This window comes from Ruditapes philippinarum, unplaced genomic scaffold (assembly GCF_026571515.1).
Source record: "Ruditapes philippinarum isolate M1 unplaced genomic scaffold, ASM2657151v2 ctg2798_1_1_1_1, whole genome shotgun sequence".
NCBI classification, from domain to species: domain Eukaryota; kingdom Metazoa; phylum Mollusca; class Bivalvia; order Venerida; family Veneridae; genus Ruditapes; species Ruditapes philippinarum.
Window position 1 is genome coordinate 395538 of NW_026855183.1, and position 27394 is coordinate 422931.

Below are 27394 nucleotides of genomic sequence, written 5' to 3' on the forward strand. Positions count from 1 at the left end.
GTGCATAAATCACTCATTGAATTTGAAAACACGCATCTCTCTTTGAACCAAACGTTTTTTTTCAAAACAAATCTTTTTAAAGCACATATATTGAATGAAATCCAAGAAATAAAATAACACATCAGCATTATTCATATAATATATATCTGATTATTACGTAGATGATAAGAGAAAAAACATAATAAGCATATTGTTAAAACTAGTTTTGGTTTTATATAATTTCCTGTCCTGTTATATTTGTTTCAAATGTCAGATTGACTTGTGAATGTTTCCCACATCTTATGTGCAGTCAAATTCAACAGCTGTGCTTTGTGTCGGATCCATTAAGCCCTTTACATTTGGACCACGATCAAATCCACTATCACAGAATTGTTCAACTTGTTTTGGGGTACTGTCGCTAATGAAAATACCATATCTGGATCCATAATTTATCCCTGCCTTTGCAATAAATGTGAAGCCAATGTCTCCTTTTGTTGCATCTGTGATAGGCGTTATGTTTATCAACGAATTCGTCTTACTGAAATATTAAATGTACGAATGTGTGGTAAAAGTGATAATATATTTTTTATATATTTGATATCTGATTTATCTGGTAGCCATTGAAATCGTTTCAAATTCTACAAAAATGTCAATCGTCACGGAAAAAGTGGTAATAAACATTAGATAAATATGAGAGAATTCTTCAATCATTAAAGGAATCACAACACATACGTAGATGTGTAAATATGATTGCAAAAGACTTAACCCGGTTTGATAAACGCTTTGACGTAGAAAAGTACAAATGAAACAAAATATCATTCACTTATTAATATATAGCTGATTACGTTATTAAGTAATTATAAGATAATTATCATTTTCTGTCATATAGATAACGTAAAAATAAAAGTCATCTTGTCATTCAGATTTTAACTGAGGAACGAGAAGTTAGTCTTAACAAATTTGGTTTTAACAATTAATATCTCAATCAACAGTCAGAATTGTTAGTAGGTCCGCCCAGGAAAAGCAATGATTTGACTCATATTACGTCAAACACCACCAGTACACATGTTTATAAAATAGTCTAAAGGAAAGCGTTGACTACCCGACTTCTTTATGTTTCTCAATTATTGTAAAACCTTGACTTCATGAATCCTAAGATTTTACATTGGTACATAAATGAAACAAATAACAGAAAACACATAACATCATAGTATCACTGTCTATGATACTGTTGTACACTGGTCTCTGATATTAAAACCATCGCAATAATGATATGAAAAAAATATTATAAGGCATTTTGTATGCTTCAGATTTTTTAGACTGACCTGATTTTACATCGCAAGTTTCGATTTGAAGTTACCATACGAACTTCTATTGCTGTATCCAGGTCAAATATTTCTTTATTGCCGTCTTTGATGTATCCCGGGCATCGGAATTCGATACAAGCTCCCCTTACAGTCAGATCCGTTTTTCTAGGATCAGGAGTTGGCCCTGTAGAGTATGATCCAAATTCATCCCCGTTGACGTCTTTTAAATGACTCTTTGCAAAAAATCGTATATCAAATGTATCAACTATCTGAAAATAAAACAATACAATTTTTGTTCATTTCATATTCATTCTTTAAATAGTTTGTCATTAAACAATCCCATATGTATTGGTGACGAACAAATATCTCTAGAAATAATGGAATGAGTTTTAAGAAGACTCTAAGCTAAAAAAAAAGCTTAACGCATAAGATATCGAATATGACCATTCAATGCGTGTATCCGAATATGTATACACCTACAAAAGTTGAGATAAACATGATATTGTAATGTATTTATAACACTTGAATATTTCCATACTGGTATTATGAACTTGCATTATTATTAGGTAAATGAAATGCTACTTACATCAACTCGTACTTTCATGAAACAAGACCTAAATGTTGATTTCGCAGGTGAAACAGGGTACCAAGAAAGTTTCTTATCATATACGCCTTCACCGGCAACATAATTATGCTCTGGGGCTTTTGTGAATGGTGCAAACTTAAATTGGAACGTCTGATCATTTATGCCTACTCTGTTACATCTTCCTCCACTGACCTTTTGATACATCGGACCTTCACACACTGTACCAGGTGGGTACATACTGCAATCTATTGATCTCCCTAAATCTCTTGACTCAAAAAGTATTTCATTGTCATTTGTGTCTCTTATATATCCCGGGTATGGTAGGTGGTGATTGGCGGCATAAAATCTTTCTTTACCATTTCTTACAACATGTATATATACCAATTTATCGCAAAACACTTGAAGGCAAGTGTGCCCATTTCTCAAATATGTCGCTTTATTTGCACCAATATATGAGGAGTTGTCTAACTCTTTGACATATGCTTTAATTTCAATGTCCCCACCAGTATATGCTTCTTTAAGGTTCATATCTGTATAAACTGATATGCTTGCGTAACATATTCCCGCTTTTGGTGTCCTTCGTACGACATTCTCATATATTTTGACACTGTGGTCGCAATTAGTATACCGTCCTGTCCAAACGCGTTCATAATGAACATCGTTGAACTTCAGATCTGGAATCCTTGGCGGATGGAAGAAAGCTTCAATGCTTACAGCTTCAAGAAGCTTCCTTCTGGTATTAGATTGTTGTTTATATTTCATCTTGGCTGTTTCTACCCAAACGCCTTTATTGTTGTCATAATCCCATAATGATAAATCAGGATCTCCATTTTCATCATGTTCAATATTAAATTGACTTGCATCAAGTGTAAATTTCAAAGGTTTATTGACTTTGAGTTCTTTTCCTTTGTCATCTTCAATACTCAACTGAAACATTCCATAAGTCTTTAAAGGAACTTTATCCCCTCCAGGCGATTCGCTTTCAAAGTCTCCATTTGCAGATTCAATATCATCCCTATTCCTCGGATCCATAAAATGCAGTATCGTTTTGGCAGTACCATTAAAAGGCTGTCCATCTGGCGTGACGATAGCATTTGTAGGAATCGACAGTTGTCCTGCTGGGGGCATCCCAGATGGACCTGTCCCTAAATGTATTTCAGTGCCGTTTTCAGTGTGGAACGGTATTGGTTGTGGACGTAGTGGAATAACTATTGTGGAAAATGTTTCCCCTCCTTCTTTAACCTGGATTATTTTTGTGGTGTCCATGAATTTTTTAAATACTTTGTCATGAAAAGTAGCTACAACACGCTTTATTCCTTTAGGTACATCGAATTTAAAAAATCCTGCAGCATTTGTTGTTGCTGCAATTTTACCATTAACAAGAACTTGTCCAATTCTAAAAGGAATATCTGTACCATTCTGCCTACCAAAAGCTCTTCCTGTTACAGTCGTTTTAAACACGCATGGTTTGCACTCACAAGACTTTATTCTAGTAGTTTTGTAACTAAATCCATCGCATGTAATATCAAGGACATCTACGTCTTTAGCGTTACAACAGTGATGTGGCCAGTAATCACTGCAAGATCCATTATCATGCAAAGACGATTTCATGCATAATGCTTTGCCACAGTCTCCAACGTTAATTGTGTTGTTTCTGCTAGTGTTACTTGTAAGGTAACATCCATGTGGAAGCTCCTGTAACTTTGAATGTGGGGCTCCACAAGTATCTTCCTTAAAATCTACAGAGGTTATTGTTTGTTAAATATAAAGTTTTAAAATAAACATAGTATATATAGAATCTGTGATCACATTTCTGACTTATTAAACAAACAAAAAAATATAATGTATGCACAGAATCAAATACATATTCAAAGAAAATGTATTTGATATGAGTTTAAATAAGAGATGAAAGTTTATGAATATCAAATAGTTTTATCATAGAAATAAAACCTTTCTTTATCCTAGCATGCACCCAAAGGTCTCTTTTTCTTACAGAAATACCCTTCAAGCTAAATCAATTTGTTTAAAACATTTAAATGCAAATTTGAATTTTTCTTTTGTTGTTTGTTGATATTTTGTACACACTATTTTACTATTTCAAACGGACTACTTGAAATAAACAGAGATTACAATTACTTTATAACATAAACAACAAATTTGGAATAATATACAAAACGTTATAGGTTACCATGAACTTCAACTTGAACATCCTCCGATAAAGTCACTCCTGCTTCTGTCTCGGTATAGCAATGATAGGATCCACTGTCAGACTTTTGTACAGATGAAAATTTTAGGGTTCCATTTGTACCTAAATTTTCCAGTTCTATTCCATTTTTGAACCTTATGAAGATACCATGATATCATAAATGATGATGAATTGTTATTCAACTTAATAAAATATGTATAAAATTATGGGCATATCATTTTATAAACCATTTATATGAACTACTATTGATTGAATTTCATTTCATTACGAAAATACTTAAATTTGTAAAGTCAATTATCACTTATAGCGATGGCTTACATATATGATTGAATGCATGCATGTAATCATTATGAAATAAATGAATTGTAAAGTACCATTTGAAAGCAGATGGGACAGGCTTCCCATCAGCTGCACAGCAAAGACTTAAACTCTGTCCAACCATCCGAACTTTATCATGCGGCTGAACCGTGATAACTGGAGGTACTGCAATTATAAGGGCGTAAAGACAATGTCATACAAGTATTAAAGTGTGAAAATGAGAAATAATAATGGTAAAATAAATATATGAAATATACACTACATTTTAATACAATTTTGTATGATACAAGATTTTGTAGAAAAGATAAATAAAGTAATCTGAACATCTTTAATATTCACACTTCTATTTAATGAAATAATATTTAGTTTTACATTGAAATGTACCAAGTAAGATGCTTACTGTATTTCTCAAGCGTCGCATTTATCAGTGTCCAATGCGTAGCATTCAGTTCCTTTGGTGCAAAATGTTTACTTTCACATGTTGGAGCTTGTATGTAAATATTTTCGTTTAAAATGCATATGCCTGTCTTGCTGAAAATTCCAAACCTGTCTGTTTTTGCGATTGGTTTATACTTGCTCGACTCTAGAAATATCTCTGCCCCTTCGACGGCATGTTTCGTAGTATCCATTATTTGTCCAAACAGCGTTACACTTGAGCACTCACATGCATCACATGATTTAGAAATATGTGCACCGGCTGGGCAAGCCTTGTTGCAATCTAAAAAAAGAAACAGACTTAACGTAATTTATTATTATGACATGTTTAGTCTTATAGGCACAGAGTATTTGTATAGCACAACAATATTGTTGATTCATGGATGAAATCATATGTTAACAAATGCAATGTTTAATGTTGTTCTTATATAACTACACTATAGTGAATCAATATGGCTTTGTCCGGAGCAATTCTTGAAGTACTTTTGCACTTCAAGTAACACAATGTCATACGAGAAAATAACGCTTACGTTTTATTTTATTGTTAAGCAACTCATTGTTTTAGATCTTTTTGTGTGGTACGAAAACCTAAATTTAAGTACAAAACATCATTCAAGTGCATAATCTGAGACATCCATTTACTGAATATGCAAATTTATACATAATATGTCCAAACCAAACCTGGACATTTCCATTCTGCACAGGGTCTCGTCTGAATTCGTACTCCAGGGCAGCTCTTTCCCCCATTCCTTGGCTGTGGCCGGTCACATTGTCTTGTTCGCCTTTGCGTTCCATTCTGACAAGTTTTTGTACAGGTTCCCCAATTTACCCAATCAGACCATGCGCCATTGACAGGTTCTTGTAAGTAAAAGATAGTCATGAACTTATTCTCTCAATTGCGGTTAGGAGACAAGGAGTCACTTTTCAAAAATAAGTTTGTATTATGTAAAGTTATTATTCTTAATATATCTCTAGCTCTTAATATACGTTAGCAAAATGTGTTGATCCAATTTTTGTAGATTATCAAACACTTACCTGTACAGTTTGGCATGATACAAACTGACTCTTCCGTAAATTGTCCTTCACAATCTTTATCTGTATCTTCCAATTTTATGCAGTGTCTTGAACGGAATTTCAAGCCAATATCGCATGTAACACTGCATGTTGTCCAATTTCCCCAACCGGAAAACCTTCCACACCCAGTACTCGGGAGATCTTGAATGGAAGATATTGAGTATAAAATAATACAAATAACAACATTAAAGAACGTTTGATACTCAAGGGTATCTGAGATATCTTGGAGTAAAATTAAACAAAATCCAATAGAAAACATTTAAAAAAAAAACTAAATTTGTTCTAAGTATGTTCTTATACATATTTTGCATAGGTGATCAAACTATTAAACTTGTAGATGATGTTTACAATTAGTTATACAATTATACTAGACTGTCATTATAGTCAGCTATATTTACATGACCCCCTATATTACGCATTTTAGAATGCACGCACAAACGGCGCGTATTTTTATCCGTTAATGCACGATGTCTTCTCTGTTGATGTAAACTTGTGTGTACAGTTTCTATACATATCAGCATTATTATTAAATGAATCAAACAAATTACAATTAGACAGTACCTGTTTTAACAAGACTCGTTATTGTGGTCGCAGATGACTCCAATGCTGTGAAATCAGTAATTGGTATTGTTCTTGTTGAGGCATCGGTGATTGTGATAAAATTTGCATTCGCTGAGTCTCCAGCCATGTTAAGAATAAAACATCGTATTCGTTCTGTTTTTAGCACAGTGCTAATTCTTAAGGCTTCTTGTTCGCCGATAGGCGAGTGAGTCAGAATTACTAATGCTTTTGGGACGCATTCCCGGCCGCCAGCAGAATTTGAAAAGCCATTCTTGATTGTGTATTCGACAGCAGTAGAAACATCGCCATCCCCTGTGCTGTACCACATGTACGTTATTGCTTGCTTCATAAGTTGAATGTCATTATAGGCGTTTAATGTGAATTGACTGTAAGCACTGGAGCCGAATGTGTAAAGACTGATCTGTGCGTATTTGTTAAAAGTCTGCCTTACGAATTCTAAAGCAAACTTCTTCTCATTGTCAAAGTTTTGAGACCGATGGCTATCAGATGAATCCATGAGCAAAACAACATCCATTTTCGGTTGGTCTAGAATTGAGAAAAAACACATTATGGCAAACAATAAATTTTCAACTTTATCATAATACATTCAAAAGTCGTAAAAAAAACTTTAGTACTTACCATTCTGCAAATATACCAATCCAAAAAGAGTCAAACAAAGGCAAAATGCAAGAGATCCTTTGACACCCATATTGAGTGGATGTTTGATTCGCGATTTAGTGACGTGCTTTCTTATATATAGGAGGAGCTTTTACAAAAGAGGAAGTTTTTACCCTGTTCGGGCTGTTGATAAATTTTATATAAATCTGTGAAGTGACACAAAATGTCAAGATATTTTTTGTGTTTTTCCCAGTATGTGTACTCCAGAAACTCATGAGATCAGCAATCTTTGAGAAAAAAGTATAGGCTCTATTCATGGAAAGATTATTCATTCAGTTTTGAGAAAATAAAAACATGGTTAAAAGAGTTCAATGACAATTTTGTTTTATTGTCAGTGTTTTTTTTTTTTGACATTCATTGACATTGTGTGTTTGATGTTTTATTTGAAACTATTGGAAGAAAAAAATCAACTGTTATTCTAAACTATATACATGTATTTTCGTTTCTTGTCTTTTTAAATTGTTGGTGTACTTCATATCTTTGTATATTGTCTAAATATTTATGTTAATTTTCGATTTAGACAAAATAATCTGTTTTTAAAATTCCTAATCCATAAAGCTACGTCTATGTAAAGTCTAAAGAAACAAAACCGAAATTAGGTCTAACGGTAAAAAAAAAACTTTTATGAAAACTGCAGTAAACGCCAAGATGAACATAGTTACATTATATCAAGCAAAACAAATATTTTGTTAAATATTACATGTATCTGAAACCATAATATTATTAAGACGATCATTCTTTATATTTGGTATCTGTTTCAGTGGCATGAACACGCTCTTACACAATTGTTCAGTGAACGCATTGATCTCTATTTGATTTTTTGTATTTCAGTATTTTTCATTTACAATGATATTTAGAGGTCATTAAAACACTTGAAAAGATTGATAACATGTCACGTGAACGTGCATATTTTTAAATTAGACATTTTTATCTGCAAGGTCCCAGCGCAAGGTTAATCGTTTCATACCCCACAAGAACAGTTAAAATGCACGTTATCCTAGGTGCATGCGCTCTGATTTAAGCTACAAAAAATAAAAACAATTTATTGTAAGTCCGGGAATTTAAAATGAAAAGAGGTTTTCGTGATAGGGTTTTTTTTTGGTTTTGTGTTTTGCATGGTCTGCTAAAGGTCAAGCCCTTTGATTAACAAGACTTAAGCTTTTGCTTTAGAAACAACAATGGAAACCTTACAAGATCCTATAATATACAGAATAACGGACTAACAAGGTAGATAATCAGTGTCATTCTAGCAACACTAGAGCTATTCAAGTACTCCAGAGTTACTGTTCTTGATTATTCACAGCATTTTGAAATATTTTCGTCCGCTCTCTTATGGTGGCGTCTGTATACATAAACTATCGATTATAATTATGGAGAATCTTTAGAACTAGAAAACCTGATCAGGTGGTGTTGTTAAAGGTTACATGTATACAGATTCACATACTTTTGTTGCACTGATAAACCCTAGATTTTTTGTCGTAAACTATTTTGTGGTAATACATGAAATTGGTTTTAAAAAATAGTTTCAATTCGCTTGTTGATTAATAACAATTTAATTTCTTTGTGTCTGAAAATTCAAGTCAGGGTTACGACAGTATATGAGTGCATGCAAGCATAAAATAATGTTTAACAGTAACTGTCATTGTTCTAAACAACTTGGGAACATGATATTCATGTTCCATTTACACATTAATCTAATGTCAATTGCCTCTCAGCAGTAATTCAGAATATATAAGGGTGTATATAGCAAGTTACATGTGGAGAAATTGGTAACGACGCCAGGAAAGTTTGTTACGTGGATCGACCGCTGCTGAGATATGACCAGCCTTGTGTACAAAATCAGAAAAGCAAACAATTAAATTAATACATTTCATTTCGTAATTGGTTAAAACTTTACTCTGAACGAAACGATAATCTCCCGCATTCACTATTTAAATAGAACAAAAATGATATTTGTTTAGTATATCATAACAACCAGCAGCCAATGATTTAGATATAAATTAATTTTTATTGCATAAACTTTCTTTTACATGCAATTTTCAGGTACGCCATGTACAAATGCTATAGCAACAAGTGAAACAAAAATGTATTACTCATATAGATATGAAAAGGGAAGTTTGAATTATTGACATTTGAATTGTTTGGTCCAATGCTACTTTTTCTGAAATGTTTAAATAAACTGCGATTATCAGTATTTACATGTACCTTGAAAACGAAGTGAATGTAGATTATATTCACATGTACCATACTTCAACTTTGATTATGCATATCGAAGTTTATCCTCAACAATGTTTGCTTATGTCATTTGCTCAAAAGTACCTGACAATCCTATTAATTGAATCAGTTATAAACGAATGAGATCAATAGTTCGTCTTCCCTATACCAGAATTAATTTCTTTTTGTCCGATTGAACACACAAACAGACAGAGAAATGAAACTGACCTAACATTATAATTCCATTTATTCGTGATCACAAATGAAATAAAACTAAAACAGTAAACAATGTATCACATCAACTTTTCTAGAATATCAACTTGAAGATATCTTAACTTTGGTTTTAGATGTTGTATGAATGTTGTGTTCCTGTTTCAAAACGCTTATTAGGTGGTACTCAGGCTCATTGCTGCATTAATAACTGAGGTTAAAGGGGGAAGTAAAGAGGAAAAAGTCGTCGTAGAAACTTGAAATGGTTAGTGTTTTTTCATTCCAAAACGAACAAAATAATGTCTAAATATAAAAAAGATATATCGTTGTTAAAGAAAATACATGGACAATAATCTTGAATTTTTGTGCAATTATTGTTAAGATGTTGTAACAGGTATATTTGAATAAACACGCAAGTAATAGAATAGTGACAATAATGCCAGTGCGCCAACGCAACGTGGCCTCTAAGTTGAATGTATAATTTTTGAACCGCCAGTCATATTATTCGCCTGGTAGTCTTATATCCACCAACTGAAAACTGTCTTCATTATTAATTTACTTAGACAGTCTGTCGCGAAACTCATGGTGCGGCAAATAAAATAACGCTGTGACGTCAAAACGAGACATGTTTTATCTAGTTGGAAGTTATCGTTGTCGTAATCTCAAGGTTAAACACCATCGACAAATACAAATCTATTAAGCATGATACTAGTATCTATGCGGCATGGTCCTTAGGGCATCATGTTTTAGATAATGGCAATCATTCAAAGATGTACTTAAGTCATCCCAGAATTTTTCTAAACTCATTCTCGGACAAATATGTCTCTATGCTGTTTGGTGCCGATGACAAAGGAAATATGGGGTTGCCTCTGGACAGTGCCTCAATCCACACTACCAAAACACACTTACCACCTCAAAAGTAGAAAAATTAACTTTGATTGAACAAGACGCAGCTCTAAGGGACTGTTTTCTTTACGGTATTTGAAATTTACTAGTGGGGAGGATATCTTTATCAAATTTTTATTTACAAAACATCAGTCGTTCAAAGGTTCTTAAATGATCTCATTCCGTAATTGTTCATAATTATATAAACCATGTTTGCAATTAAATTATTTACCACAGATCTAGTTAAAACTCAGTTTAAAGGATTTGATAAATATTTTGATAACTTCATGAACAAATAAACGATCTTTTAATATAAGCATACTGTTCCACAAATTAATTTTGCACAGTAATGTTTTAGCTTTTTTTCTATTCGCTTAATAAATAATGTATTTCACATGAAATTTGATACAGCATTAAAACATATGTATTCAGTTTTAAATCAGAAATACAATTTGAATTAATAAAATTTTATCCAATTTTTGAAGAAAAAAGATCGCAGTCATATTATAATTGATGTCTGCATATGTTTCGAACATTTTCTAGAAAATGATTTTTTCAATGTGTTCATAGTTCTTCTTTCGATAAAGTCCTTATTCCGACAATCAGGTACTTATTGAAAAATTCAGTCTTATAAATGGTAATCTTTAGAAGTGGAATAGAATCTTATTTGCAGACTAGTTTCCCTTCTCTTTTTGTTACGGACGTTTCGTCTGGAATTATAAAAATATAAAATATAGAAATTTTGAACATATGAATTTGAAAATGTTGCTTAAAAAATGTGTGTTTATTTATTTCACATAGAAATAGCTAACCATCAGTCATAATAAATTGAGTTACTAAAATAGAAATGTTAGTTTAAAGAGAAATTTTACGTTACACAAATTATTACAAGAAATTGTTAAAAGAAAGATAAGAAAGATTTTTTACCTTCTCCGAAGACAGGCAATGACCACAACAAAAATGAAAATGGCCAGTATAACTGATACAACGGACACCGTTACAGTCAATATAAGCGCGGCATCGCTACTTGTAGATTTACTAGTTGTTTGACCTGTCGAGACAGTAGTGACTGCGATTGTTCGAGATTGTAATTCATTAGACATTTCTTGCGTGCTTTCGTCAATCGTAGAGATCAAATGACCATCTTCCTTTGCAGTAGACTTTGGTAGTATTATTGGAGTTGAAGGAGGCAGTACTGTTGAAACAGGTGAACTGAATGATTTAGACGGTGCAGACGAACTCGATATTGTTGTTGTACTTTTTGACGTCACTTGTTTTCTAGTGGTAAATAAACCAGAAGAGTGAGTTTGAAATGACGAACTCGATATTGATGTTGTTGCATTTGTACTTTTTGATGCCACATGTTCTTTTGTAGTAAATAAAACAGAAGAGGATTCAGTGGATGTTTCGCTTCTTTGAAACTCTGTTTCTAAACCATTGACAGTCATATCTGAAATTAGACAGAGATAATGAAATAGTTAAACAGAAGTTAAAATACAAATAAACGGTATCTTAAGGTAACATAACAAATACATAAATGATATCGAATTATAATAATACAATACAGAGACTTTCAACCATATGAAATGAATATATGCTCAGTGCATTCAAGCACCATCCAAGCACATTTAAAGCACGTTCATATACATGTATTTGTTAAAGCAAAATTATCTCTTTGGCATGATTGTCAAACAATTTATCTCTTTTTCTTTTTTATTATTTTCCTTTTCATCCAACTCCTTGGCATACTCACTTCGGCTAGTTCTTATTGATTGCTACGTCTTCAGTCAATATTATATATTCATATTATTTAATATTTATATTTCGGTCTCTTCAAAATAATCAATTGGTATATAACTCGACATACTTGATATATAAACTAATGACCGTGTCTTCCGTTCTAATCCTTTCCTTTGAATATATGATTTGAATTATATTATATTGATATGAACAAAGTAAAGGATGACATACTAAATGTAGGTTCTGTGAAATCATTTGTTTAAGATTAAGATATGTTTTCTAAATCAGATGTGTAGTTGCAAAAATAGCCAAGTACTTAAAATAGATTCTTAATACCTAAAAACGATTTGTTGATAAATATACAATTTAACAAAACAGGAGTTTGATAACAGACTAGCATCTCTTATCTTAACGGTTTCGTGTAAATCTGTTCGATAACTTAAGTATAAGAATATTTGTTTGTAAATGTAATTACTTTTTGATTTAGCCATGCATGTTTTATTTTCAAAGTGTCGACATGGGTATAAAATGTTTAACAATGCAATAATTTTTTATATGTACTCACTGAAGCAATATTTAGCATCACATCGTGGTAGCCGTCTTAGTTCAAAAACATAGAAATGTTTACAATTCTTTACGTTAATGTGACTACGTATTGCACAGCATCCTTCACTGGTACTGCCACAAGCAATTACATCTTTGATCCCATCGTTCTGTCCAGGTAGTTGATCTTTGATAAGAAAGGTGTAGGTGAATAGTCTTACATCTGATTATTAATTAAATTTTAACAAAAACACGGACAAATGTTTACTTAAAAAAAATCAGTATTTACTACTACTTGTTTTGAAACAAATAAAACTTAGGTTCACGAAACACAGACTGCTCATATTTTAAACAAATAATTAATTTCATTGAAATGATTATTCTTAATATGACAAATTAAATGCGTAGCAGTTTTACAAATACAAATACAAGACATTTATATAGCGCAAAATTGTATTAAATATTCGATTGCGCTGTACAGTATTAAGACTATATACCAAGACACTCCCAAACCCAGTCTCGATGGCACAGCCTATCTACAACTCTAGTTGAAAAACAGTCCGAACAAGTATGTTTTAAGTTTGGCCTTAAACTGGTTTTCATTGGTAATGTCTTTCAAATAGTCTGGCAATGAATTCCACCATTTAGGTCCCACAATAGCCAAAGATCTATCAGCAAGATTTGAATTTGTTGATGGTATATCAAACTGAGTGTGGCTAGATGATGAGGATCTCAGTCTTTTCCTGTACTGACTTTGGCATTTAGTGAACAATTTACGAAGATACAATGGAGCGGTGCCATTTGCAACACGAAACACATTCACAATAACTTTGTACATGATTCTTGCTCGAATTGGAAGCCAGTGGAGTGATTTAAGGATTTCAGCACTGGATTGATAGTAAGTAGCTCCAGTGACAATTCTAGCAGCATGATTCTGCACACGTTGTAATTTATCAAGTTTATAGGCTGGAATATCCGCGAATAATCCATTGCAAAAGTCTAAATGTGAATGAATCAAACCATGAACAAGGATTTCTACAGATTTCTGAGTGATATGTTTTCTGATTGCTTACAAATTTCTTAACTGCATGTGTGCAATCTGACACTTCTTTTGAATATGGATGTCAAAACTTAAAGTGCTGGTCATCTGTACTCCAAGGTCTCTCACATTGTCAACACAGTTGACTTCGATCCCACCAACATTGACACTGGAAATGTTCAATTTCTTCAGCTAGCTGATGTCTTGTACCATAAATTATGATTTCTGTTTTGCTCTTGTTCATTTTTAACTTAAACCTGGTCATCCATGAAACAATATCATTAAGACAGTCAGTGACTTTTTGGCGAACGATTTCTTCGCTGTGATGGTCACCAGCTCTAAATTTGAATGCCACTTTATGATCGTCTGCATATCAATACAATTTCGCCGGATATTTCTGGACTATTTTGTTACGGGCAGCTATATAGAGAGTAAATATCACCGGTCCAGCACAAGAACCCTGGGGAACCCCGAACCTCAGTGGTTCAGTATCCGATGAGGACAGTTCAATTACAACTTTCATATCTCTGTTGGTTAAATAAGATTCGATCAACTTTAATGGAATACCGTGTATGGCAAAGTCTTTCTGTAGGATTTCAAGTAAAATTGGTATATCGATAGTATCGAAGGCGGCGCTTAAATCAATCATTACAACTATTGTCTCATGGCGGCTATCAGCTGTTTCTAGCAGATCACGGTACATTTACATCATAGCAGACTTAACACTGTGAAAATTACGGTATTCACTTTGGTTAGATGATAACAAATTGTTGGACTCAATGTGGCTTGAAATTTGTTTCATTGCAGCTTTTTCAAGAATTTTCGACAAGAATGACAGGTTTGACACAGGCCGATAGTTTTTCAATTCTAAGGGAAGGCCTTTCTTTTTCAACACAGGCTTTATAACAGCGCTCTTCCACGTCACTGGAAAAACACCAGAAGACACCGAACGATTCACGATTTATGTCACAACAGGTGCATGCAAATGAAGATTTTCTTTCAGCTTTTGTGTTGTCATAACGTCCAAATCACATGTTGTTGACTTTGATTCACTCACAAGTTTGATGATGTCTTTTTCATTTAGTGGTATAATTTTGTTCTTGATATTTTCACTTGATGGTACATCAGATGCCATAATACTATCAATCACTGAAGATGATGTTTCTGTATTTATGATATCCAGATCATCACGAAGTCTAAGGATTTTGTCACTAAAGTAGCGCAAAAAATCGTTTGCAAGTGCCGTCTCACCGGTGTGAGGTGGAAGAGTTGGTTATCCTTGAACGCCCAAGCGTTTTGTTTGAGAAAAGAAGACAAATGAAGGCAAAATATGCCATTGTGTTATGAGAGTCAAAATTCTAGACAAAAATACATTTAATAGAATATATTTTATTGATAAAATAATTAATTTATTTATTAAGCTAATACCGTTTATCCATATATTTGTAGTTCCACCACAGGAAGATGAGTCTGGACACTCCAATGCCACAACATTGCCTATTAAAGTCCCATTTATTCTGTACCAAGAAGGTATAAAACTTTCTGGGAACGGTTTGCATGCCCTACTGCCACCTATGTCATCTCGATTCATGTCGATCAATGTGTCATCGACTGTTTGGTAATCAATGCATGGATTCACTTCACTTTTGGCATATCCTATTGGAGCAATAAATTAATCCATTAATATGATTGCATATTGACCAATTAATAATAATCAATTACAAGCAATGTATTACAGGAAAATATTTTTAGTTCATGATATCACATTATATATCCTTTTTACCTGCCGAGTATATCAAATTAAATGTATAATCATTCCTATACTAAATTACCATAAATACCCTTGTCACCAAATAAAATATAAACTATAACACCAAAGGCATTTAAGAAGACAATGTTTTTGTGTTTTTCCTATTAACAAACACTTGTTTTCGTACCGAGATTCAGCAGAAATTTTTTAAAGAGTTTATTACATGTAGATTAATTTTATTTATCAAATGATATGTTTAACTTTTCTAACTAACCATACAAATATGCTAATATCCAAATGAAGTGCAACATTGTGGATATTTACGATGAAAGTTTCTTTATTCTTTCGATAAACAACCTTTTCAATTATCAGAAGTTACTACTATCAAATATTATTTGTGCCAATATTGGATTGATAATATTTACAAAGAGTAAAGGTGATTTGACGTATATTTCAAATAATTTCGAATAACAGTTAAGATGTTGGTTTGTTAAATAGTTAGTCCATATGAAGTATACACCGGCTTTTAAACGACAAAAACAATATTTTAAAACCAGGTTAGGAAATATATGATATTTGATATTACAGTCAGTTCGTAGTCGCATTTTTAGAGATAATTTTGTTTAAAAGGCTTATATAAATTTCTGATAATTCCTTTTAGTTTTCAAAGTTTGAGATAGAAATATAAAACATATATTTTAAAAAACTGTGGAAACGTACTGACAACAATTCGTATTTATATGTTATAAAATCAAATATATAGAATAAATTTGACTACCTTTAACTTTATCATATAGTGCGACTGTTAATGAAAGCGTATATATAAATATCTAGACGACTCGTTTACTTCACTGAATAATTGCCAAAAAGGCACACAATTTTATAGATAGCCTTATGTCAATCAAGGATGCTTTTTTTGCTTTTCTTAAATTGTTTCTCAAACCTTTGATAAAGAAATACAACGTTAACGAAAAAATTAAATTTTCTATAAACATGTCACCATTTCAATAACAACTACTGTTAAAATTGGACGTCAAAAATATAAAAAGTATCAGTTGTATCAAAACTGTTTTATTTGAACGTTTGGTTTATTTGTCCGACCATTACGCTTGAACTTGACTATAAAATATCAAATTTCATTTAACCTAAGAATTGAAATGAAGATTCAAAACCTTTTTGTTGAACCTTTCTATATGTTCATTAACATTCAATGACTGGTTTGTGTATATTCGAATATGAAAAGTTTGATAAAATATTGGGCACCCGACTGTTCTTTACTATTATATGGATAAAAATGAAAATAATTAAATAACAAATTTAACACAGGTTTTAGAACTTGAACAAATTAATGTACAATTGATAGAGTCACTTTGAGCCCAGACACCCGAAGATTTCCTTTAAAAACATTTTTATTTCATGTTTTATTTACATGCTGAGGGAATTTTTGTTATCAAACTAGCTACGATAACATTTATTCATATGCGTATTTATTTTAAAGAATGATTTGGTCTTGCAACTTTTGAGACATTTGTCAATCTCAACACCCAAAATGTTGTATGTCTACACATTTCTTTTTTCCAAATTTCTAATTTCGCCAATCTAATATCATAATAGCCATCTTACATGCCATGTAAATCTTTTAAAAATTGAAGTTTTAAAGTCATCATTTTTGTTTTATTTATTTTTTGTGTTGTTGTTGTTGTTGTTGTTTTCATACACCCATTGATAATGGTAAGCAGAATGTTGCAATTACTTAGCTAATGTTAACCATTCCTCAACCATCATGATTTTTTTATGTAATCTTGTTTTGTTTAATTAATATTATATGAAAAACTATTTGCGGCTCAATTCATTTTATCTCGAACTATTCATTTATGTTTCAAACGAAAACATTTACTTCAGAGAAATGTTTAACTACGCATGTTTTAGTTTGACTCAGGAACATTATCCATTGAGCCATTGACGTGCATCATGATTGTAGTGTAAATATATCTAATGCCTTAACCTGCTCGGAACTTGCGGTATACGATGTTTTTTTTTAAGAATTAGAACAGGAAATAAACCAGTATGTCCGTGTAGATTGCGACGATTGTCCTTACCTTTTTATTATTTTATATTTTTTATTATTATCTTTTATTCATTTATTTTATTGTATTATTATTTTTTTGGCGATGTGACAATTAAAAGGTTTCAATTTTTCTGGATTTAAGCCATCTCATTCCAGTGCTGTCAAATAAAGTTTAGAAGAAAAAAAACATGTTTTGCTACTTTTTTCTGTAAGTTTCACATAGTCACATGATACAACATTATAACAGGATGTTCTTAAATTAAATGACAGTTTATGTTGAAAAGAATATGTATAAATTGTTCCACAGAATAGGAAATAGAATTTAATGTAAAAAGAATGACATACCACTAAAAGTCTTATCAAGGAATTAAATATTAAATACGAGTACAACCATTTCTATAATTATCATTTTCTCATGGTTTCATGCAGTGAAAGTATCATTGAAGTTCCATTATGCCTAAGAAATGCTATCATTTTTCGTTTTCAAAAACTCTTTTATTTTTTAGCATCTTATTACTGTTTCCAAAAAATACTCATTTACAATATACATAAACTATTTTTGCTGATTTTGTTATGTTGGCAATTGCTATTATTATAGTGAATTCGTATTGTGTAATGAAGTCAAAATACTAATTTGTTTACATTTTTGCTACTTTTACTACACATTGCTGCATATTCAGTACTATTTCTTCAGCTGTTGAAAATCTAACATGCTCTTAATCCATTATCAAAAAACAATTATCAAAACATCATTTAACACAAGTTTGACATTTCTCAAGATTAAAAACAATATTTATGAGGCATAATGGCCTCTTAAAGAATTATACAACAACAAGGGAAGTAACTTCTAACGTCATGTTAAAGGAATAACCATCAATTATGTTAAAGGGAGACATCTTAATTTAATATTGTTTTAATACATTGAGTTAAATCATTAAGTATATTTTTGTCTATTTAGAGATACTTATTCAACCTTGTCAATTATGACAAATGCTGTGAACGGACCGTTCTGTTACTTTACTTTTACTCTAACGATTAATTAAATTATCACGCTACATTTTTGACATTATCAAAATCCCACACGGGATATTTTAACTTGATACATGTATGTATGCACTTATTACATAATATCGAAAATGCGCATTCATTAAAGACATTTTGTTAGTTTGAACGTGTCATGCAAAACGTTTCATAATAAGAACAAAAAGACAAAAAGAATCATGGCCATGAGACAAATGAAAAAAAAATGTCATTCACGCGAAGTAAGTTTAGACGAATTAAAAAAAATGCAATGATTTTGTACGAGATAACGTCATTGGAATGTAATTGCCAACAGCGTGTATGATAGGAAGTATCCGTTTATGGATTTGAAATAAAAAAACATGATTAGTGCGTATCTAACGGCTGCTTAAATGGTTTATCTAAGATTTCAAGAATTCTAATAGTTTCGGTTTATGTCATGTGTAAACTTAATACTCGAATTTATCTACTTTTTATGACGCACCTTTACGTAAATGTAAGCTACTCGGTCAAATGCAGATTTGTTTTCAAATAGGATAGGTAGGAATACAGAAAACAAAAATAAAGCAATTAACATGGCTCCTTAGTCAGTTTTAGTAGTTCGTCTGTATAAGAGTTTAATAAACACTTTAGTGGCTTTTATGGTGGAACCATATATAAAATAAAACTATGCTTAGATATATACTGTTCATTTGTTGACCTAGTTTATTAGTATCTATATGTTCTGGATAAGCCGAGTATGTCTGTTACTGACAAGGAAAGAACTATGTATTAAAAGTTGCTTTTAAAGGGCTTATCAACTTAAATAGACAGCTCTAAACGGGCCACAATTGTGTCTAAATATCAACTACTGGTACGTATTGAAATACCATTCTCTTACAGAAGACTGTCTTGATTTGAGCTGGTTACCTATTTTACATTTCTAAAAACATATAATCAAACATGTCAAAGATATCATAAAAATATATGCCTTGAAAAAGTTTAATGTAGACTAGGACAAATATGAAACGTTATGAATTTTATCGCGCTTTTCTATGGATTGAACCTAATAAAAAACCTGGATTCTGAGCATGAAAGAGAACAATGTTCTTAAGTATTTGAAACAAGTTTACATCAATTTGACCGTGTCTTGTAGTCTTTACAAGGTTGAAAGTATTTAAGAGTTTGACCATTTAAGACCATTGATCAATTTTGTACAACCATTGTTTCATTGAAACAAAACCTTTGGCAATCTTAAACATCAATTTTAACTTTAAACTTTGGAGAAGTGCTACCCATGTTTTCTTCAGATTTGACACGATGACCAAAGTTTTGAAACAACATAAATTCATAAATAAGGAGGGTTAATGAGGTTGTCCTTTCATGCCTTAATGATTTGTTGAGCAAGTATAACCTATGATCTAAGTTGGCAGACAAACATTCTTATTAATCTTTCCCTATGGACTTTAAGCATTCATGACTTATATCTATATCTAACATTTTTGTTATTATATTTGTTTGGTAAACCAAAACAATCAAAGTCATATGGCGCCGAAACAGGAAAGAATATCAATCTCGGGTTATAGGAATGGCCTCCGTCTGTCAGTCTGTCCGCACTCACAGGACAGTAATTATGTGGCTAGAGGGACAATAGGTAACTGTTCTTTCTCTTTGATGTCATTCATTCCGTAATGCGTTTATGTGGCTATTTTCTTTTGTGTGGCTAAAAAAACAATAGAGAGAACAATAGAGTAACCACATAATTACTGTCTTGTGAGGACGTCCGTCCATCTGTAACTTGAGTAACTTGACACAAGTGATCACCATAATGAGACAATGTGCAGAGCGCAATTATTGGGTTGCTAACCCCAAGGTCAAGGTCACACTTAAATATCAAATGTCTTCATTTCATAATAAAAAGTCTACATTTCGTGTCCGCTCCAAAACTTTTAAACCGCTAAAAAAATGAAATTACTTGGCACAAGTGATCACCATAATGAGACGATATTCAGAGCGCAATAATTGGGTTGCTACCCCAAGGTCAAGGTCACACTTTAAGGTCAAATGTTAAAAAGTCTTCATTTCATAATAAAAAGTTTACATTTTGTGTCCGCTCCATAACTTTTAACCGCTGAATTTTTTTTTGAAATAACTTGGCACAACTGATCACAATTATGAGACGACGTGCAGAGTAATTTGGTTGTCACCCCAAGGTTAAGGTCACACTTAAAGGTCAAATGTATAAAAGTCTACATTGCATGTCCTTACTATAACTTTTAAACCGCTGATTTTTTTTAAATTTTTAAATAGCTTGGCACAAGTGATCACCATTATGAGACAGAGCGCAATAATTGAATTGCTACCCCCAAAGTCAAGGTCACACTTACAGGTCAAATGTTAGAAAGTCTACATTTCGTGTCTGTCCATAACATTTAAACCGCTGCAATTTTTTTTTTAAAGATAACTGGACAGAAATAATCACCATTATGACACCATTGGCAGAGCACAATAATCAAGTCAAAACCCTGAAGGTCAGGGTCACACTCAAAGGTCTTATGTAAAAATATCTTTTTTAATGTCCGCTCTTTAACTTCTTGACAATTCAAAGGTTTTAAAATGACTTGGCAAAAATGATCCCGACCATGACACAATCTGCAGAGCTCAATATCCAGGTTGGTATTCCGAAGGTCAAGGTTATATGTTCTCCATAACTTATTGACTTTATAGAAGATTTTAAATAACTTGGCGCAAATAACCACCATCGAGAGATTATGTGCTTATGGTATGCATGATACAACATCAAGGTCATGGTTGGTAAAAGGTCAAGAGTACACATGCATGTTCACTGTGGAATGGGATTTAGCTATCCTTCAGACTGCCTTGTTTGACTTACCTTAGATGTTACAAATTAAAGCAACATAACGGGTCTAAACAACCTACCTGTTGCAGCTAAGAGATGCATAGACTCAAGTGATTCGAACTGAACTCATTTACTCGCCCCTTACGATCACGTAGGGATACACTAAGGAAAACCCTAAGCCATAAGGGCGGGTGTTAATTTACTAAGACAAATATTCATAGAAAGTTGTCAACAATGTGATCTTTAGAGAGGTCACATGATATTTATTTTATTTGACATTGTGAACTCGAGAAACATTCTAACCATTTTTTGAACAAGAACGTGTTACCTCTTTGAGTGTTCACTGGCTTCGCCTGAGATGTGCTCGAAATAACAGCAATTTATATCTTTTGACCCCATAAAGTCGAGACAATACTGTTATGTGGTTGTATCATGACCTGGATGAGACCGACCGCCCCGATCATTTTCTGTAGTAAGAGCAAACACGAGAAAAAAAGAATTAAAATCTTAAACACTTACTTGAATATGCTCTAGACAAAACTATTTCTAAATTGAAGGCTTAATTCCCAGGACCCTTTTATCTATGCCCAATTTTTTTTCTGTAAAATATTTCTCAATTTCCAACATGTGAAATGTTATTGTCAAGTGATTTGTGTCAATGGTATCTGGCAGCGGAGAAGCAGAGTCTAATATGATTTTGAAAACGGATGATTCATTGCGGAATGTCACAATTTATTTTGCTAGTTGTAAGTAAAATATAAGTACATAATGAACACTCACTTACACCAGTTTTACACTTGAGGGCCCATTCCAAATGTTTTACTTTGTTGCAAATCATTTTTGCATCGGACAAAACGCATCGGCGTGAGAGCGGTTGCATTGCATTGTAATAAAACATCTGAATTTTTCGATCTTTCAACTATGAAACAAGTTCATTTAAAGAAATTAAAATACAATTTATCTTTCAAAGTTTTTTCTTTATTTTTCATTTGAGATGATGTCGACATAGTCCTGACTCCAAACGGTTCTGGTGCTTTTAATCCCTTTTCATCTATGTTAAAAATCAGATTATGGGCTACATTGTTGATCCTTTGACTATTTTGAAGATTTCACAATGTTTAATCGGGATATTGCTAATTAATTTTCAAATTATTTTGATAAACCATTATGAGCGCGTCAGTACTGTCTATATATAAATAATACACGTTGTGTCACATTCCTGGCTCAGCTTTCCCTATGTTACGTCCCAATCGTATCGTCCTGTCAACGTATAAAACGAGAAATTGTATGGAAGTTATTATATTTCCGTTTGGTAACGTTTCCCATTTAATGTCAATATTCACAACTGAACAGATCTAAACGGACATTTATAAAGGTTATTCGCCCCTTCTGAATATATACTGTTCCTTCGCAGCCATTTTATGCGTGCGTAAAACCTCGCTTGTGTTTAAAGTAACAGTTATACATAAACGAACTGTGCATTGTTATCATAACGCAATTTGAAAACAAAATAAGCGCGTGATACCTATGATATCACACTATGTGCTATTTCCAATAAAGCATGTTTCTGGTATTTAACAGCTGAAGAGTACCAAAGATTATTCACCATATAAATAATAAAATTTGGCCGAAAAGTTTTCATGAGATATGTTCTGTGTGAATATGTACTGACAAATTATAAGTCATTACATGTAAAAAATATGATGCAATTAAAATAACATATACATGTAACAGTCGTTATTTTGTAATCCTAATTTCACTTTACAATATCAAATTCAATTTCACTGATGTAAATTAGTTATTCAGATAAAATAAGGTAGTCACATGTAGATTGATAGGTTGGTCTAATGGAACAGCAATGGAATAGAATGAACGGATTAAGTGTAATCAAGTATAACATCAAAAGAATTATTCGTTATATTTTTATGTTAAATACAAATGTATATCAATCAATTTAGATAAAAACTAGTTTTAGTTCTCAAATCAACAGTTAATCTATAGAATAAAAAGTAGAAAATATTTACATTTCTACTATCTAAACTTTTTATTTTTTACAATGGAAAGAGTCACTTATAAAGTTTATTTAATTGTAAAAAATATGTTTTTTTATACGCAAACCTGTAATCTGTATTATGATTATTCAAGTAATGTATCACTGATTTCTGTGTAATAAATAATTCATAAACAGTATAATAATAAATTTTATATTTTTACTATTGTTGTCATTATTATCATTATTATTATTATTATCATTATTATTATCAAATTTTAAGTATGATAATGCCAATTATAATTTCTACGTTAATATTGCCAAAAACAACGAACCGAAGGGAAATTTTACCATGTTATTGTTCGTTATCAATATTACACAATATTTTGATGGAATGGGTCTTACAGATAGGTAGATTTTGTGAAACTTATCTTTAGTATGCGGATGACTCGGGCATTTTCCAAACAAGGAAGATTGATTTATTTCACCGCTCTTAAAATAGTTTCAGTACATTTTTCTCACTAAAATATTTACTAAATAATAATTGCAAACGTTACACTGTATTTGACGCCTGGACATGGAATGTTTTTGGATTGTTTTAGTCATATTCTTTTACGGTATGTACACCCTATTTATGTATCATTTAGATAACAATTTCTATACTCTGTATTCTCCATTAATGGAATTATTATGAAACATGTTTTTCTTTCTTACAGCAAATATATAATGTAAAAATGACAAAAACATACAAGACATTTTACACAGCACAACGTATGATATTTTAAAACTGTTTTCTTCATAAAGCGATATTTAATATATCCATAAAACAGGAATCATAAATATTTCGTCATTAATTTGTATTTCGAAAATTGTATTTGAATAGAAATTATGGCAGTGGGGTTTCATTGTTAAAACGAACGGAAAACTTATGAATGAATTTAATTTTTTGGTATATATTAATGAATAAAATAGCAATATCATTTGTTATCAATCAGTTCCATAGTAAATTTTAAGTAATAAATTATAACAACTTACTATAAAATACTTTCCATACTCAATCTTTGTATATTTATTAATCTTATCTTTTTGATTTATTATTTTTATTTCATTTTATTTTCTACTTGTTTTCTCTTTTTTCTACTTCTTATTTTGATGATTTTAAGTATTTTTAAAAAATGAATTTAAATGAAGTGGAAGAAAAATCATCAGTGGAAAGCAATTTAACCAAATCTTTTTTTTTCTATTTTCTTTTCAGATAAGGTCAAGGCAGAGACTGATCCATGCTCAACATATCAAAATGTATCGGACACAGATCTCCAGAATGATTTTGCTAATAAAATGTGTTTTCCAAACTCTCCTGTACCAACCTGGTACAGGTTCACAAGTAACGCGGCTGGTACGATGCATACAGATTGTAAATCTGCATCAACTTGTGGAGGGTCCGGCCAGGTTTGGATAGATGGTAATATACCATGTTAATTTATGTCATTTTCAAAGGCACAATTATCCACATGAAAGAATATGCTATTTCCTCTGTGAAATAATGTTTTATAACTTTCGATTATTTTTGTTATGAAAATAAAGTTGTGATGAATTTGTAAGAATTTGTTGTACACGTAACAAAGCTAAAACAAGTGGCATTGTGTCTTCGTCACTATAATTTTTCTCAAAACAAAATATTTCTGCCCAATAAAGCCATATTCTGAAAACTGCCAGAACGCAAAATAGAAACTATATCATTTTCGAAACTAAATATGATATATATAGTTATATACTTTTAAAGATCAACAAAAGTGAGATAAGGTTTCAGATACGAGAATTATTTTCCAACCTTTCTAATCTTTAAGTTTATTTGACATATTTTCCATCCAACTTGAATATATTCCATTTTATAATTACAGGCACTCTTCCAACATACAATGATGGGACGACTCACGTAGCAATCTGCATAAAAATGGGTTCTTGTTGTAATCAGAGAAATATGATAGCAGTTAGAAACTGTAATATACTTTCTTTGTTTTTGAACTGAGAAGGTTGGCTAGTTGTGACATACGATATTGCTTCAGTACGTCTTTTATTACCTTAGCGACAATTCATTGTCATAATTATAACTTTGATCGATGCAAAAAAGAATATGAAAATGAATAAGAGTAAGAAACATCTATCGTTTATATCTTAACTATTTTAATTTATTGCACAAAATACCAGCCTATTGATAGAATCAAGTTAAACCCAAGTTTTAGAATTGAATTTCACAAGTTTACATGGGTGATGATGTGATGAATCATGCACTTCTATTGTAACATTACTTTTGTGATAATAATTTTCTAGTTAAAAACGATGTTCCTCTTGTAACCATTTTAATAACAACTAGTACATTATCTTCAACAGAATCTACATCAACAAGTTATACAACTGCAATGAAATCTACAATTTCCCCAGCCTTTGCCCCATCAACAAGTAACAAAACCACCAGAAAACCAACAACTTCAATTTCAACCAAAATGTTTACAGTTTCCACACCCGTTACCATATCTAAACCCACTTCATCACTGGACAACATCAACATTTATAACATCGCTAACCACCACTTTCTACTAAAGCTTCAATATCTTCTAGGCTATTGAGTAGTATACGACCTACAACCATTCCCTCTATGACAATCAACATACAAGTAACAACGCTTGTAATTGCTATATGTGCAAGTATTGGAACCCTAAATTTAGTTACAGTCATTTTTATAGTTTTATTTAGAGTATACAGGTAATCCTGCAATTACCCTTTTTTATAATAAAAAACTTTATTTTAACAAGCAACATTATGCCTTTGACCATTTACCAAGTATAAAACTAATCAAAATTTATTTTCATCAGTTTCTTTTGTTTGAATCACGTGTAAATGATGGCAGTTAAATTGATTTATCCTGCACTGGAGTTTTTAAGAGATATATTTTATTCGTTGTATCTTCTTTGATTTGTTAATGCTTTTTCTAGATCAAAACTTCAGCAGATTCGACCTGATGATCATTAGTCTCTACCAGAATGTCATGACATGGCAAGAAATGTAAAATTTGATGCAGGGCATTTACAGTCAAGAACTCACATTTCAGCATAATGAGATCGAAAAAAGAACCGATACGATGTAGGCAATAAATATTATTCTTATATCTTACAATTACCAAAATGTTTGTGTAAATTGTGAAAAGGAGAGTAGTATTCTGACTTACAAATTTGTAATACATTGTAAGAACATTTAGGTGTAAAAAGATACTTATCGACAGAGAACAAAATGACCATATCAATATAACAGAAAAGAATTGTGTTATTAAAAGAATTGTGTTTAACAGAGTATTGTTATGAATATTCCATTAGAAACACTTTATCATAACTCATCTTTTCAACAATTAATGACACTGTGAGTTTGTGAAATGTTCTTCATTCATCTGGTAGGATTTGACAGCATTTATCTATTGTTATAAACTATTGTCTTTGTCTTATGTCTCAAATTGTATTTTTGTTTACATTTTACTACTTTTACATCACATTACTGTACGTCTACACTACTTCTTCAGTTGTTTGAAAATATAACATGCTCTTAATGCTCTTAAATTATTAAAACGTTATTAAACAAGGATTAAAAACAATATGGATTTTTCCAGGCATATTGTGCCTTTAAAAGAATTATACAACAAGAAGGAAAGTAACTTCTAATGTCATGTTAAAGGAGGAACCATCAATTTTGTTTTAAAGGGAGAAAATCTTATTCAATTTCGCTTTAAGACATTGAGTTAATTGATTTAAGTTTATTTTTGTCTATTTAGAGATGTATTCAACCTTATCATTTATGACAAATGCTGTGAACGAACAATTCTGCTACCTTAATATAACACTAACGATTTATTTAATTGATTATCATGTTATACCTTTGACATTATCAAAATCCCACACGGAAT

At 31.7% G+C, this 27394-nt stretch overlaps 2 protein-coding genes across 2 annotated transcripts; both read right to left on the reverse strand.

Moving 5' to 3' along the window:
* Positions 1-121: 121 nt before the first annotated feature.
* LOC132742354 (cartilage intermediate layer protein 1-like) lies at positions 122-7265 on the reverse strand. Its single transcript, XM_060730727.1, has 10 exons — positions 7106-7265; positions 6467-7012; positions 5867-6046; positions 5513-5689; positions 4797-5114; positions 4453-4561; positions 4061-4212; positions 1873-3611; positions 1305-1555; positions 122-517 (listed from the first exon to the last, which is right to left on the reverse strand). The coding sequence occupies exons 1-10, from the start codon at positions 7173-7175 to the stop codon at positions 280-282; spliced, it is 3780 nt and encodes a 1259-aa protein (XP_060586710.1). The 5' UTR covers positions 7176-7265; the 3' UTR covers positions 122-279.
* A 3468-nt stretch (positions 7266-10733) lies between these two features.
* On the reverse strand, positions 10734-15901 carry LOC132742351 (uncharacterized). The gene is made up of 5 exons (XM_060730721.1): positions 15800-15901; positions 15204-15431; positions 12759-12923; positions 11381-11903; positions 10734-11163 (listed from the first exon to the last, which is right to left on the reverse strand). Exons 1-5 carry the CDS (start codon positions 15834-15836, stop codon positions 11082-11084), a joined length of 1035 nt encoding a protein of 344 aa, XP_060586704.1. The 5' UTR covers positions 15837-15901; the 3' UTR covers positions 10734-11081.
* Between the last annotated feature and the right edge of the window lie 11493 nt (positions 15902-27394).